This window comes from Chiroxiphia lanceolata, chromosome Z, assembly GCF_009829145.1.
Source record: "Chiroxiphia lanceolata isolate bChiLan1 chromosome Z, bChiLan1.pri, whole genome shotgun sequence".
Lineage (NCBI taxonomy): Eukaryota > Metazoa > Chordata > Aves > Passeriformes > Pipridae > Chiroxiphia > Chiroxiphia lanceolata.
Genome location: NC_045671.1, coordinates 53,389,794 through 53,406,012, shown reverse-complemented (window position 1 = coordinate 53,406,012; position 16,219 = coordinate 53,389,794). Strand labels below are relative to the sequence as shown.

At 39.0% G+C, this 16,219-nt stretch overlaps 1 protein-coding gene across 5 annotated transcripts in view; it reads left to right on the top strand.

The window, feature by feature from the left end:
• The window catches only part of PCSK5 (proprotein convertase subtilisin/kexin type 5), a 250,123-nt gene that overhangs the window by 37,154 nt on the left and 196,750 nt on the right, over positions 1-16,219 (top strand). For all 5 annotated transcript variants that reach the window (XM_032675833.1, XM_032675835.1, XM_032675834.1 and 2 more), the window contains one exon: positions 8,137-8,250. In XM_032675833.1, coding sequence (XP_032531724.1) covers positions 8,137-8,250 — 114 coding nt within the window. The remainder of the gene's footprint in view (positions 1-8,136; positions 8,251-16,219) is intronic.

Genomic DNA, 16,219 nt, shown 5'->3' with positions numbered 1-16,219 from the left:
TATCTCAGTTTTTAATTATGATCAAATAACCCGCACAAAATTCTTCTTAAGGTGAGCAGTACAGTTTTGGAGGTCTTAATTTTGTGATTGCACGTGGATAGCCAGAAGTGTGTCAACAGTCTTCATCACTTTTCCTGCATTCCTGAATAATGGCTTGGGTCTCAGTGTTTCACTAACCAGGATACGTCCTCCTATGCCCTTCAACCCTAAATCTACTGACTTTTTGTTTTTTCATTACAAGGTGAAATGCAAAAAGAGAATGCTGTTGAATTATATGCTTAAGTAGAGCTGGTATCACAGAAAAATTCATTACAGGACAGCGAAGGTACTTACTGGTTTTGTTAGAAACATAGAATCATAAAATGGTTTGAGTTGGAAGGGGCATGAAAGATCATCTTGTTCCAACCCTCCTGCCACAGGCAGGAACACCTCCCACTAGACCAGGCTGCTCAGAGCTCCATCCAACATGGCCTTGAACATTTGCAGGGGTGGGGTATCTACAACTTCTCTGAGCAACCTGTTCCAGTGCCTCACCACCCTCACAGTAAAGAACTTTCACCTAATATCCAGTCTAAACCCACTCTCTTTCTGTTTAAAACCATTTCCCCTCATTCCATCACTACACTTCCTGATAAAGAGTCCTTCCCTGTCTTTCCTGTAGGGCCCCTTCAACCCCTTCAAGAGCTGGAAGGTTACTGTAAGGTCTCCCCAGAGACCTTCTGTAGGTTAAACAACCTGAACTGTCTCAGAATTTCCTCATAGGAGTGGTTTGTAGCCACCCAGTCATCTTCATGGCCCTCCTCTGGACATGCTCAAACAAGTGTATGTCTGTTTTATCCTGGGGACCCCAGAGCTGGATGCAGCATTACAAGTGGGGTCTTATGAATGTATAGTATAGATGGAGAATCATCTCCCTTGACTTGCTGGCCATACTTCTTTTGACACAGCTCAGCATACAGTTGGCCTTCTGGGATGCGAGTGGACACTGCTGGGTCATGTTCAGTTTTTCATCCAACAATATGCCCAAGTACTTCTCCGCAGAGCTACTCTCAGTCTCATCACTCAGCCTGTATCCAGCTACAGGATTACCCTTATCCGAGTGTAGGACCTTATAATTGGTCTTGTTGATTTTCATGTGATTCATGTGGGCCCACCTCTCAAGTCTGTCAAGGTCCCTCTGGATGGCATCCGTTCCCACTAAGGTACCGCAGAATCACAGAAGGGATTGGAAGGGATCCACAAGGATCATTGAGTCCAACTCTTAGCCCTGCACAGGACCGTCCCCAAGAGTCACACCAGGTTCATCATCCAAACACTTCTTGAACTCCATCAGGCTTGGTGCTGTGACCACTTCCCTGGGGAACTTGTTCTAGTGAAGAACCTATGAGTGAAGAACCTTTTCCTAAGATCCAACCTAAACCACTCCTGGCATAATTTCAGACCATTCCCTCGGGTCCTGTCACTGGTCACCACAGAGAAGAGATCAGTGCCTGTCCCTCTTCTTCCCCTCATGAGAAAGTTGTAGACTGCAATGAGGTCTCCTGTCGCAGCCCGGGAGAGTAAAGGGTCTGACCACAGAGATAGAGTGAGGCAAAGTGATCCTTTATTACAGGGGCACACAGGCTTTTATAGGATATTGAGGGAACTTGCCAGAAGTGTAGGTGGAACTTAGGAGGAGCGTGCTAAACAGCGACATACAAGGGAAAAAGGGGAAGGTCTTAACCGTAAATGGGGAGAAACAACCATATAAGGAGTGACCAAATAAGGGAATGCTGCATTGCAGCAAGTGGGAGCCAGTCAGAAACAAGGGGGAAAGCAAGGGTACAGAACAAGGGGGAATTTTTATATAATTGAATAAAAGGGGTACATTAAAAGGTATAAAACACAATACCATAAAGTGTAGACTTTAACATAACGTCCACACAGCTCCAGTTTTCATCCGAAGGTGGTAAAAGTGGTATCTTCTAGAGTTCCACAGATTTCCTTTACTGTCTCTTGTTCAAACTTCCACATTTTGTTGCTATCAGGATTTCGGTTCTCCTCAGTCTCCTCTTCTCTAGGCCGAACACACCAAGTGACCTCAGTCACTCCTCATACGGCTTCCCCTCAAGGCCCTTCGCCATCTTCATTGCCCTCCTTTCAACACTCTTTAGTAGCTTCATATCTTTCTTGTATTGTGGTGCTCAAAACTGCCACAGTATTCAAGGTGAGACCTGACCAGTACAGAGCAGAGTGGGACAATCTCCTCCCTCCACTGGGTGGCTATGAGGTGCCTGATGCCCCACAGGACATGGTTGACCATCCTGGCTGCCAGGGCACTGCTGACTCATATTCAGCTGGCCATCAACCAGGACTCTCAGGTCCCTTTCCATGGCACTGCTTTCCAGCATCTCATTCTCCAGTCTGTATGAACTGGTGTTACCTTCCACAGCCTGTATCTGAGTTTTCTCTCTCTTTTTTCTTTTTATTCTGTAGTGTTCCTGTGACAGCTGCTTTCTTGTTATCTGTGGAGGAATTTCTGATTTCTTCTTACAGGTGTAGAATGGACTAAGGTGAATGATGGCAGTATGAGGCTTACAGTTACATGTACATTTGGGAGTGGCACCTTCAGAATCTCTTCTCCACTGACTGCATCCCCACACCTTCATGTTTAATTTTGCAGCATAAAAGTCAAAGATTCTGGTATGAAATTTATAACCTACTTCAGAATTAGGAAGTTTTTTTTAACCCAAGCATGTTTTCCTCAAAATGGAAAGGATTACACCTTCAGCTTGGCTGTAATTTCTACTTATAGTAATGGCATTTTCACATACTGGACTTGAGACATTTTTAATAATTTTGAAATATTTATTCAAGCAGATCCCCTCATAGTATACTTGAAAAAATACTCTCTCACAACAGGGTCTAGTCTTTGTATGTTAAAAATCATGCTGCTTTGACAAATTGGTGATTTTTTTTTCAGCATGTGATTTTTTTTTTTCATTTTTGAAACTTTTTTTCCCCACAGTTTATAACACTGGATGAGGGAGATCTTACTGCAGCATACCTGCATGGGGCTCCCTTCCCAAGAATTCTGTTGAATCAGTGAGGCTGAAAATGGTAGAAAGTAGTTTTGATTCACACAGAGATAACATTTCATTTCAAATTTTAGCACTTAAGGAAAGAAGAAGAGTGCTTGAATTACCTCAGAGCAGCTTTTATTGCCATAGCAGTATTCTGTGAAGAAGACCTGCATGATGCACAGAACAACCCTGTGAGTGCTAAAGTGAGGAGACTAGAAATGATGATTTTTTAAAAATAGTTTGATCTTCAGTCTGGCTCAGGTTTGATTTCTAGACGTTCAGGAAATGAACTTTTGAAGCAGAAGTCAATGGGAAAACGTCCGCTGTTCCCCCCTCAGTAAGTGTGACTTGATGGAAATGTTAAAATGTACTTCATTGCATAGACTCTCCTTTTGACAAGAAATGGGAATCTGTATAATTAATTACTCCAGACATATTATTTCAAAGCCTTTGGATTAGAAAGTGTGGACACCTTTCAAAAGAAAATATTTTTATACAAATGAGCTGTTTTCATACAGAATGAAACAAGATAGGCCAGGCATTCAACAGTAACATGTGGATGAATACTCGTAAAATACTCAAAGGCAATATATGTCACAATACTAAAATAACTGCTGAGTCTTGATCTTGTTTTCAGTAATAAAACCCAGTGATTGTGCAATTTAGAGTAAGCTATTCTATTTAAATAACAGTGATATTTTTGTAAACAAAATTTATGCAATGACATGTCAGATGAGTAAATTGCCTTGTAGCAATGTTTTAAATTATATTGTAGAAGGTTGTATCAGTACAACCTCAAATAGAAACAATTAGTCAGCAAATCTTAACATAAGGTGTTTGCTAAAAGTCTTCCAGATAAAGCTATAAATAGGACTGTGATCGGACATGTTGGGTTTCTTTAGATTTCTCTGTCTAGCATCCTGCATTGTCTCCCCCTTACCTGTGCAGAATGACTGACTGAGAGTGGTCAGTTTGACTTCCCCTTTCACTGATGTAGTTATCTGTAATGTTAGAGGTGAGTCTGAATGTTTTACACTAGGCTTGTCTAGTTTGAAGAAAAGGAGGCTGAGAAGCAACTTCATTGCACTCTACAGCTTCCTGGGGAGGGGACAACAATAGGGAGGTGCTAATCTCTTCCTCCTGATATCCAGTGATGGAACGTGTGGGAATGGTTCAGAGCTGCATCAGAGGAGGTTCACACTGGAGTTCAGGAAGAATTTTTTTACCGAGGTATAAGCACTGGATCAGGCTTCCTAGAAAGGTGGTTGATGCCCCAAGCCCATTCACTACTATTGTCGTTTGGACGATACCCTCAGTACTGTGCTTTAACTTTTGTTCAGCCCTGAGTTGGTCAGGCAGTTGGACTAGATGATCACTGTAAGTCCCTTCCAGCTAAAATATTTGCGTCAGGTTTATTCCATTCCATTCCATTCCATTCCATTCCATTCCATTCCATTCCATTCCATTCCATTCCATTCCATTCCATTCCATCATTAAGGAGCTACCTGCACTATCTTCTGTTTTGCATATTTAGGAAAACATGCCATTTACCCACATCAGTATTTGTATGAAATTAAATGGGTATTTTACTTAGAGCAATTCTGTGCATACATAAAATTGTCATTAGGTCCTGTGGGAAGACAAGAAGTTACATTTCTTTTACTGTATTTGAGTCTGATCATGCAAGCTGCACAGTCTTTCTGCAAAATTAGTGTTTCATATGTTTTCCCTAATTTTACTAGGAGCTGGGGAAATAAGAATTATGGGCAACATCTAGCATGTAATAAGGGCATGCCCTGCAACAGATACTTTTTTGGTCAAAGGTGGTAGATAAGGTGCAGAAAAATATTTATCCATACCTCACTAAAATATAACAACCTACTATACTGTGGACTTGCAGATTAACTCAGTTGATGCAAACTCTTGTACAAATTCAAGCATGTACATAAATACGCACATATATTAAATCTTTATGAATTAAATTCTATATGTTACATTAAACTGGAAGTGTGCAGTGCTGCAGTTTTTATGATTGCTTGGACTAAATAACTGATAAGTGTTCTCCATAATATTGTCTGGAATGAAGAAAATGGAGAAAAGGAATTAATTGGGCTTTTATTTGAGGCAGCAATGTATGCATGTATCAGTTTACACAAGTACTATGCTGCTGTTATGTTTCAGTCTTTTTAATGATCAGCAGATATTTGTAGCTGAATAGGCAGTAAATCAACGGAGACCAGATATTTTCACAGTAAACAGTAAAGAGTTTTGCAGTTTGTCTAGTCAGGAAAACTCCTTTCATTTATCCATATAGAAATGGTATTAGATTGCTGAAGTTCTGCTTAAACTTTTGTGTTGCACAGGCTTGTGGTATATTTTACACTTCTTTTGCTCCGCTAGCAAAAGAAAGGTGTTTTCCCAAAACTTCTTACAGTTAATCATAGTTCTTATAGAAACCTTGATGCACAGGAGTCCTTGATGCAAAATTAGATGCCTAGGGTCTCTGCTTTACGGTTCCTCTACCCAATAGTAGTGTTGGTGAATGCCTTCTTTCATTAATGTTTATGCATTTGAATTAGAGGTAGCAGCAGTAGAGGGTTTAAGCTCTTCTGCTGAGTCTATCTCATTATTTGTGTCTTTGTGGACACTTTTGCAACACTGTGAGACTCAGTATATTGGTGGTAGGCATTTTTAATTTCTCCATGAGGACTCAAGATAGGAGTGAGTTACCATGCATGGCATGGTGTGCTCTGTGTGGTCTTGGCCTGCGAAGTGTAGAAATGTGTTGGCTTAAACAACTTTCTCTCTATGGCTAACATACTCATCTGGTTAATCCCTTCAGCAAAGTGTGAGTCAAGATAACAGTAAATATTCTAGCAGTGTAAGAGCCTGAGACCCTCACTCAGTTGACTTGTTTCTACCACTATCTCATATTCTACCCAAATCTCATAATGAGACCTGGAAGGTGGATCTGTGTAAGCCCTGAAAAGCATGGTTGCTTTTTCAGATCCATTAAAGCTTTTTTTCATTAATGACTGCTAAATAGTAGTAACAGAAGAAGAGAGGCCCATAATCTATGGCAGTCCAGGCAGCAGGGCAGTCAGAGACAAAGCATTATATAGGATGCCTTTCTCTTGGCTTGTGATGTGTTGAGAGGTATGGGCTACCTGAAAAAAAGAAACTTTGAAGAAAATAATCTTTTCTTATGAGGGTCTGGGGAAAAAAAAAGCATGTAGCAACAGCAAAATACAGGATAATGGGGTTCATTGTAAGTCAGTAATAAATCAGCCTTTTTCATGGAGGAGAAAGCTAGTTAAGAGGATTGTTGATTCCACTTTAAAGCAACCCTAAGGCCTAGTGCTTACCAAAGTCTTTTGACTCTCCCTCGTTTGGCCTTTGCCTCCAGATTTTGTTACTGTCAGATGGTGCCTAAGGCCAATTAGTCCTCACCTCCTGCTGAGGACATCTCTGGATCCTGTAAAATCTGAAGGGAGAAGTCAGCTCTTGGCTTCTCATGAGGGCATCCACCAAGATGGATTTCAAACTGAACTGAAAGAGGAGGACAGTAAGCCAGAGAGAAAGGCACACTTGCAAATTTCCCCATTCTCATAGAAACATAAAGCGACTTCGGATTGTTCCTAGAAGATTTAACAAAGAATTGGATTTTATTGTGGTCACTACCTGATAATCTGTGTTCATAGACTGCGTAGTATCTCCTCTATAAGAATTCTCTTGACCCTGAAGTCAGTTCTTGGGAAGGAGAAAATTTAATTTTTTCTTTATGAAGAAAACCAGGAAGCCTTGCTAGCCTGTATTAGGACTGTCCTAGGAGTCCTCTCTGAACGAATCTGAGGATGTCTTCCTATATTTTTATCGGACCAAGAAGCAGAGGCCAGAGTGATATGATAGATCTAAGGATTTGAACCTCTGTTGTGAATGCACCGTACAAAGATTAGCCTGCTAAGGGGGAAAATATTAATACCATCTCTTACCAGTGACAAAGAAATATAAACGTCTTTTATATATTTGTATGGTTTTTTACATACACAGATATTCATAAACAGCACAAATAAAAGGTGCAGAGTTGGCTGGTAGAAGGAGATGACTGTCTTGCTTGAAGAGAGGTGAATTGAATTTTTCAAGTTATTTCCCTTGAGGCAATTAGGCAGAAATATGAGCTGCTAGATGTGTGTAAATATAAATGGGATTTCTCTGTGCTTGGTTTATATTATTTACATTTATAGAAACTAGCTTCCCTTTAGAATAGCTAATGCAGAAATAACTACAGAGTTCTCTCTGCTTTAAGGTTGATGTCACTTTTGGTGTCACCCTTTTGGATGTGTCATGAAGCTTTGAAGAGGTATCAGACAAACAAGCATATAACTTTCAGAATTAGATTTTTAACCCTTTTATTTCTTTTCCTGTTTCAAGCTCTTTTTTTGTGGTTGTTTTAATTTGAGCTGTTGCTCAGTACCGAGCTGTTTCTCCCAGGGAGAGCTAGTATAAAATGAAGTGCCAAAGTGCCTCTCTGAGAGAATCATGACAAAGAGTGACTTTACTAAAAGTAAAATTCACTTTTGGTTTTTTTTCGTTCCACATGAATGGTGATTTAGATATTGATCAAGTGAATGTTTATTTCTTAATGTTTTTGTTTTCCAGATCAGAAAAATAAATCTAAAAATAAAACCAAACTCACTCTCTTAGAAATTCAATTAATTCCTCATTGTAATATATGTCATATTATGTGTAAGAATTCATCTTTATAAATTCAAAAGAAGCACTAGTCTGATAATAAAAAATAGTAAAATCATAGTATTTAAAAAATGATAGCCAGTGAAGTTCTAGCAGGGTATTTAAGCAGTTGTTCAGGTAGATTTTTAACACTCACTAAATTGGATATATTTCTTAGTGAACAGTATGCCAAGGTGAGCTGCACATTTCCACTGCCAAAACGAACTCTTTAAAATGAAATATGTCTTGGAGTATGGTAATGGGAAACATCCCAAGATTTCACACATTTCTTGATAATCTCCATGGAACCCTAATACTTTCCATATGTTTTCCTGGTTGGCAGGTGGAGTGGATACAACAGCAGGTGGTTAAAAGACGGATAAAGAGGGATTATAAAGCTGGTGGTACCCAATCCACTTATTTCAATGATCCCAAATGGCCAAGCATGTGGTACATGGTAAGTACATACAGGGCCATTGGCTCTGTTTCATTCTAATGTTTAGTTGTCTGGTTTGATATTTCGAAAGGGGACAGAAGAGTATGTTCGGAAAAAGCAAATTTGGGGATTTTTATGTGACTAATGAATGTTTACGAACTCCTTACAAATATTACAAAGAATTCCCAGTGAGCCTTGCAATAGAAAACATTTATTAATGCATTCGTTCATTAATTCTTCCTATTGCTAGTTGTCTTGGGAATTACTTATTAGAGGATAAGCTTTCAACAATGAGAATGGAAGGAACTTAGCCACAGCTTGTGAGAACCCACTTGTATTCAATGCATAATTCACTGTCTCCAACAGAAATGTATTGTGTCCTGAAACAGGAAAAAAGAGACACAGACGCTGACCATTCAGTGTTACAATTACATTCTTTTTGATAATGAACAATTGCATTGTTGAAATAAATGGACTGTTGGTGCTGTTTCCTATCTGTTTCCTCTCCATCTTGTTTAGTTCCAGGATGAGGTTGTTATAGCTATGGAGTTTTTAAGAGATTCATTGTACAGTTTGAAAACAACTTTTATCCAAAATGTAGTTCTTTTCAACTGTTTGTGAAAGCAATATTATTTTGGGTCAAGGGATCATGGCAAGTCTTTTTCCCACTTTATTGAAATGTGTATACTTGTCTGTCTCCTTTAATATGTACATTTATTCAATCTACCTGTCGTATAAATATGTGCATAAGGTGACACACAGATTCCAATTTTTAAAAAATTAAAAAAAAAAAAATTATTTCAGTGTTTTAAATTGAAACTTGAAAACAACAACTTATCTTTAGTTAGTGTGCTGTTACTGCTACGGACTTTCAGCTCTGTGTCAGACTAGAAAGAGGAAGGCCAAACTTTAGGAGAATCATAGTAGTCAAGGAAAAACCCACTGTATATCATGTATGGTAGCTTATGTAATTTTTCCTTTGTGCTCCTAGATTTATATACAAAGTTTTTAGTGCCAGCATAGCTTTTTGATGGAACTAGATTAGTGGGATGTTTTTTAACTGGTAATAGATGCTTTAGCATCCAGTGCCTCTAATTTTGATCAGAAGGGTAGCAGTTTCCTATTAATAAATCAGTTGTATTGTATAGCCACATAGTTAACAGCTCCCCCACAATTGCCAGTCTAACACAGAAAACACTTTAAGGCAGTAGATGGACTTTACTGTTTGTCTTTTACAGCTTTCATAATTTCTCATTTCTATCCCTGTGGAAGAAAGTCCTCACTTTCAGAACTTCTGTGAAGGGGCAGTTCCCGATGCATTGCATTTACATCCATTGAATAACCCCATTTATTTGCAATATCTTCAGTGGTAGTGGTTTGATTACATTTTGTTGAAAGAGATCAGTAAGGTATTAGCAACTATGCTGTTTCATCAGAGAGAATAGCTAAAAATATGTGAATGGGTTGATTTCAGGACTGACTTGGGTCATTACTGGATACCCTCATGTGACTGTGTTTGTGATTGTTACTACAGCTACTTTTGTTAATCTTTCTTACCTTCATAAGTTGAAGGGAAAAAAGGGAGTTCAAGGTTATTTAGTGGTTTCAGTCATTGCTATATCATAAAGAGGTTTTTAGTTGCTGTCTGCAGACGTGTTGTTGAGAAAGTAATAAGAGCACTATGGTATACAGATTTGCATCTGAATTAATAAGTAACTTCATTGTGGGTTAAGATTTAGACCTTTGACCCTTGAACTGGGACAGTCTCTAACAAGGCCGTTAATGTAGTTCAGATTTGTTGACACAAGTCCTTTTATTCGAAGACTTTTTCAAGCCTTATCTGATTTTTTCCTTCCCAAGCTTTTTCTTCACAAGTACCATCCTTTGTTATTTTAATTGTCTGGGCTAGAAATAATACATTTTTGTTTGTGTGATATCCATGACAAGAAGTTACAAGAGAGATTCAGGTCTTCTTTGTCTTTTGGGCCATCACAAAGTTTAAAAGAATCCCTCAAGAGCTGTAATGGGAACAAATTAGAAGGTCTTTTTTTAATCACTCTATTTTTCTCCATTTACACTGAAAGCATTCCTAGAAAGAGCAAAGTGATTAGGAATATAGTTCTTTAGTGCCTTCTGGTTTTGTGGAAGCTGAAGCAGACAGTGCCTTCAAACCCCAAAGTATACTTTTACTTTTCATGACCAGGGCATTATTTAAGGAAAAATTACATCTTCTAATGCTTTCTAATAACAAGGATAAGATAATTTACTTTTGAATTCCCTCCCTCAAAGCAAGGAAATTTGGGAAAAAAAACCATTTCTTTAGCATAACCTCTGAATCTGGTGGCATCTCTGCTTAAGAGTAGAGTAGAATATTTTTACAGATTTAGTAACATATGAAACTTTACCTATCCAACTGTTTTTCAAAACCAGCTTGCTCAGAGTGAACTGATAGCAAAGAAGTAAAGAAAGTCCCTAGTTAAAATCCCTTTTCAAATTTTGAGTCAGAAGAGAGCTAAGTCCTGTATGCCATCGCCAGAGCTCAGCTACCTTTGTATCATTATGTTAAATCTAATGGATTTCTTCTCTTTCATTGATGTTGACAAAATAGCCTGGTAGTCAGTAACTAGATGAACTATATACAGTCAGTGTGCGTAACTTAAGAGGTCAAAGTCAGCTGTTCTGTATCTGAAACTGTTTTACTTAACTTGAAATAACAATGTCTTCTGAACGACTAAGGCGACTTTGTGGCTAATCAATTTCACTGTACCTGCCAGTTGGTTAAATGAGTTTCCTTTTCTTGCCTGCATACAAAAACTATAGGTTTTAAAAACTAGAGGAAGTAAATCTATAAAAAAAATTAGAAGTATATGCAAAGTTGTGGTTAATATAACTAACTTTAACAGACTTCACTCAGACTACTGTCCTTGCTGATTATTTCTTTTTGTTCCCCACTTCAGAAGAGCTTTGTAGTGATCAGCTGAAACTGGAATCACACAGGCACATAAGCACACCTTTCTGCAACTGCAGTCTAGCTCTGCTGTGATGATGGGCTCCATGGCATAGTTTTTGAACATAGAATGTAACAACAATAAATTAATTTAGCTATTGTTTATTTTTTAACAAATTATCTTTAGATTACAAAGTTGCTGATTATGTCTTTGCAGTCAGTTCAAACAGGTACAAATCTTTTTCAACACTGATGAAGGATAATCCTCTACAGTACTGTTACCATCCCTTCTACTGTTGATAATAATTGCTAGTTTTGAAATAATTATGTAATTTGGAGAAGTTTCCCGGTTCTTCCTACTCTGTGTGGCCTAGTTAGTGATGGGCAGGAACTGAACAAGTAAAAGGATATTTCTGTGGAACTGGGAATAGGCTGGAGGAGGGTATGATATTTTGAGATGTGAGTCTGGAGGGAGAGGCACTGTTCTGTTAAAGCACCTAAGAATAAATAAGATAGTTAAAGACTATATGCCAGATTTTTTTCTTATCATTGGGTGCTACTTCGTCAGAGTAAGAGGAAATGTTATTCCCTGTAACTGGGAAAGATGCAGCACTGTGAGAGATAAAAAGCGGAAAGCTGGAACTTCTGCTGCAGTAAATAAATGGGACAAGATGGTACTCCTCTGAGAAAGTACAACACAAAATCACTGTGCAACAAAAAAGTAAATAACTTTAAAAAGTATGTTGTACTCAGAGAGGGCCTCTACCATGCATACTTGAGGGTCATCCTGAATATTTTTGTAGCAATGAAACTTACTTGAGAATGTAGGGAAATAGCTGACTGTCACTAAGGTTGTAAACCAGAGCAAGAAGTGGAACACAGGAATTTGTCTGTCAGCTTCTCAGATAGAAAATAGGCGAGATTGTCACATTCCTAAGCTACTTGGAATAGAGGAACACCACCTATTACATATCTAAGCCAAAGAAAAGGCTGTTTTCTAAGTGTCATTGCTAAATATATCCTACACCAAGAAAAAGTGTAATTCAAGACCTCGTTGAAGTAAAACTTCCATTTTATTTTATGTATATGTCATGGTTTAGGAATGGTATTCCCCAATTTAGTGTTCCCACTCCAAATCATATGCCACTCACTCCTCCTGCTTCCCCCTCCCCCTTCATGGGGCTGGAGAGAAGTAGTGCAGGCACAAAAGGCGAAGATCTCGGGTTGAGATAAGAACAGTTTACTGGAAACAGCAATGAAATAAGAAAATGTACAGTAACATCAAAAATACTAATGACAGAGGGTACGAGAAAAAAACCAATTCACACAGAAACACCCCCCATCTTCCCCCCCCCCAAAAAAAAAGCAATACCCAGCTGCTCCTAGCCGTGCCCTTCTGGCTTCTGCAGAAATTAAACCTGTCCTGACTGGAACCAGGACAGGTCCACAGTGAAATCAACTGTTCTGTCTTAAATAATTTTAAAGCCTGTTTTTGCTGTTGATCCCTACAAAGGCAGTACTTCTTTGAAAATTATTTTCCTTTTTCAAAATCTTTTTCCTTTTCTCAACCTTTGTTATTTTCTTTTCACATTTATTCCACTTACAAATCAGTGCTTTGGGAGAGTAGGCAAAAGAGTAAAGCTAGAAGCAGATGACTACAGAGTCTTCTGTTTGGAACCCAAAACAAGGGCTTTTGTAAGCTACCTTGTAGGTCTTCATAGTCTGCTACTTTTCTGTGAAAGACAGGCAATATAAAGGACTAGAAGACAGCAAATTTTGTGTAGTCTTCTTAAAAATAAGAAAAATATATTAGGTAATCATAATGAAAACATTAAATTTTCTTAAAAATCTTCTGAAAAGATACTCTAATACAAATCTGTAAACCTAAGAAAAACTACAGTACCTGGCTGTGCTGTTTCTCCAGCTGGTTATGTGTCTCAGTTTGAAGAGACCGGAATGTTTGTTAAAGAGGGTGAGTTATGAGACAGACCAAACTCCTCTCTCTCAGCAATTGTAAATTCAAAAATTAAGGGGCTTTAATTGAGGAAGTGTGGAAAAAGAAGAAGAAATAACAGCCCTTTATTAACAGATATATGTATATTGGCAAGAACAGTAACAGAACATAAAAACAGCTAAACGATAGCCCTGTACCCAGAAGTTCCCTTCAAACAAAAGAAAAAGTCTGAATGAATACTTCTCTGTCCTTTAGCGCAGTCCCAATCGTGGCCGGCAGGGGGCGCTGTTGGATCGCTGGAGGTGCAGAGCCTGCAGTGCTCTGTGTTGTCCTGCAGGGGGCGCTGTTGGGCTCTGTCGGTCCCCACACAGGGAGGGGTCTGGGGGTTGGTCTCGGGTCACGGGAGAAGCTGAAAAGAAAACGGGGACCCTGCCCCCAATGGGAGAAGGGGGAAAGGAAAGCAGTCCATCCCCAACGGAACTCACTGTCGTTCCCAGGTGTCTCAAGGCTCCTGTTCTCTCTCCCTCAGTGGGCACAGAGCTCTCCGATGAAAACACAGTAGGCTCCGGCTGGAGTCACGAGGCAGTGTGCAAAGCCAGCCAAGACCAGTGATCCGGCTTCACCAGGGCGAGAAGCCAGAAAGACAGGCCTCTAGGCCTTTTCTCCAAATGCACCCATGCAGACCCCAATCTCCATCCTTCCCACAGCAGAGCAGGGGAAGAAAAATTCCACTCATGGGATTTATAGCCTATAACATTATGTTATGACTTAGCTCTGGGAGCTTTTCAAAAAGCATTCCTGATTTCCTGGACTAAAAGAATAAACAGATCCACAAATGCAAAGTGTTTTAGGGGATTCAAGGTGTAAGAGCATAGTAGCGGTGCCAGCAGTGCACAATAAAACCAGATGTCTGAGCCACAGTGGAAATGAACATTTACCAATTACTTAGTGAATTGCTTGAATTAGACAGCTATATAATATTGTTGCACAATTCTAGATGTAGAGTGATGTTACTAAGGTTTTTAGAAAGCTGTTGAAGATAGAAGATTTACTGAGAAGCCAATATTTATCAGCCATCATATTTATCAGTTTATTTCCACTGTAAGATTTCTGGTATAGACAGATGAAATATAATTTATGCCATAACTGAGATCAATTCACGCAAGTGAGTGTGTACTGAATTAGTTGCATCTAGGGCTGGCTACCTTGAGCTCCGATGCTGAAACCAAAACCCAGGAAAAATAGCTTACTTTTCACTTTCAGTGAGGACTGTGTAGCAAGCGTTGCTTTGTGTTTCAGTGACAGGTCTGGTGAACCCAGCTTACTTCAGAAAATCCATCCAGTACGCTACATAGTGCTCTTCAATAATATTTGTGAGTTCTCAACTGAGCTATACTGGTATTCACAGGGAAGGACAGACACTCCTGCTCTGACACAGTATAGTTGACCCTGGATGACAGCCACAATAAGGGTTTATCAGCAGTGGGTAATGTGAGTTCCCTGAGATCCTATAGCTGTGAAAGAAGATGGAGGTGAAGAGTTAGACAGGCAAGTTGTCTCCCTTATGCATTGTGTCTCACTGATGAGATCTGTGGGGAGTTGCCTTGTCTTGTGGTTCTCAAAATGCAAGCAGCAGAGGAGGGAAAAAGATTTTACATCCCTGGCCTGGCCACTAATGAGGTTAGCCTAAGGCAAGTGGGACTTCGAAAGAGTCAGAGGAACAAAGGAAGGAATGACAGGAGCTTGGTAAGATGAAATAGAAAGTGGTGAAGGGAGAAGGAGAGGTCACAGTGGATCTGAGTGCCAGCCTGGGTACAGGGGAGACAGAATTAAGGATAGAATTTCTCCTGCCATATGCTAACACCACAGCAAATGAATACATGTCACCCTCCTTTACAACCTCCTAAAAATTTATTTGGCAACTAAGGAAAAACCTCACTCTCTTTTTATTGCTCTCCAGAGAATTGTTCTCTCTTTCCTTCCATCCGTGCAGTGGAAACAAAATCATTGTGCTTTCTTGAGGTGGCATGGCATTTTTGAAAGTGTTTTGCATATTTTATAACTTGGTTTGGTTGTTGCATGCACTTCCATACTTGTGGTTTTTATTGCATGAGAAGATTAAGCTTCTGGTGTTTTATGAAGTTAAGAAGATGATCTGTGACTTAACTTCAGCAGAAGTGCTGCTAGAAAGAACCAATCTACCTGTCAAAACATTACCTTGCAAATCTGAATGTGGAAACGTCTTGTTCTCTGTGGACAAGGTAGAACAGTAGCATAAGGTCAGGTAATATACAATTTGACCTAAATTAATTTCCTGTTGGAAGATGACAGCCTACTTTAGGTAACCAAAAACCTGTAGAAGTGGATTTATCCATATCTACTGAAAAGAGATTATTAGTGCAAATAGTTTAACAAGATTAGCAAATAGTTGGGAGACAGACTGACCAGGTTGGCTTCTTGGTCTGTTCTCTGGGACATTCAGTTCTGACTTCTAGATCAGCAACCTTAGAAGTGCCCAGAAAACACAAAATGGAAACCAGCACCATTTGGGAATTGTGCCAGCTTTTTCACTGAATTAAGAAGAAGCAATACTGAAATAATTTCCATACTTGCTTTGTGAGAGATTTTCCTGCATGTCAAAGGTTTGTTAATAAATCATAAAACAATAGCACACATTCCTCTGCCTACTCACTACAGTGATTGTATTTTCAAAGTCATATAATCACTTCTGTCTTTCAAGACTTTATTTAAAAGTTTTTTTTTTTTTTTTTGCTGGACAGCAACTGAGTCATGTTAAGAAACTCTGGGTGCTTGTGTGTATAATGTTCTTTGTGAAATACCATTTGTGTATAATGTTGTGTTTTTCTGAACTGCCTTTTTCTGAGTAGTTTCTGCAATTAGTAAGGAAATGATAGTGCCACAAAGTATTTGCTGAATTTCTAAATATGACATTTGATAAATATCTGCCTTTAGTTTTTATATGTCATACTGGGGCACATTTTGATACATTTCGGTTTTTATCTTTCATTGCACTTCAGGAAAACCATTAATGTATATACATTACCTGGAAGTAATTTTTTTCACTTTAC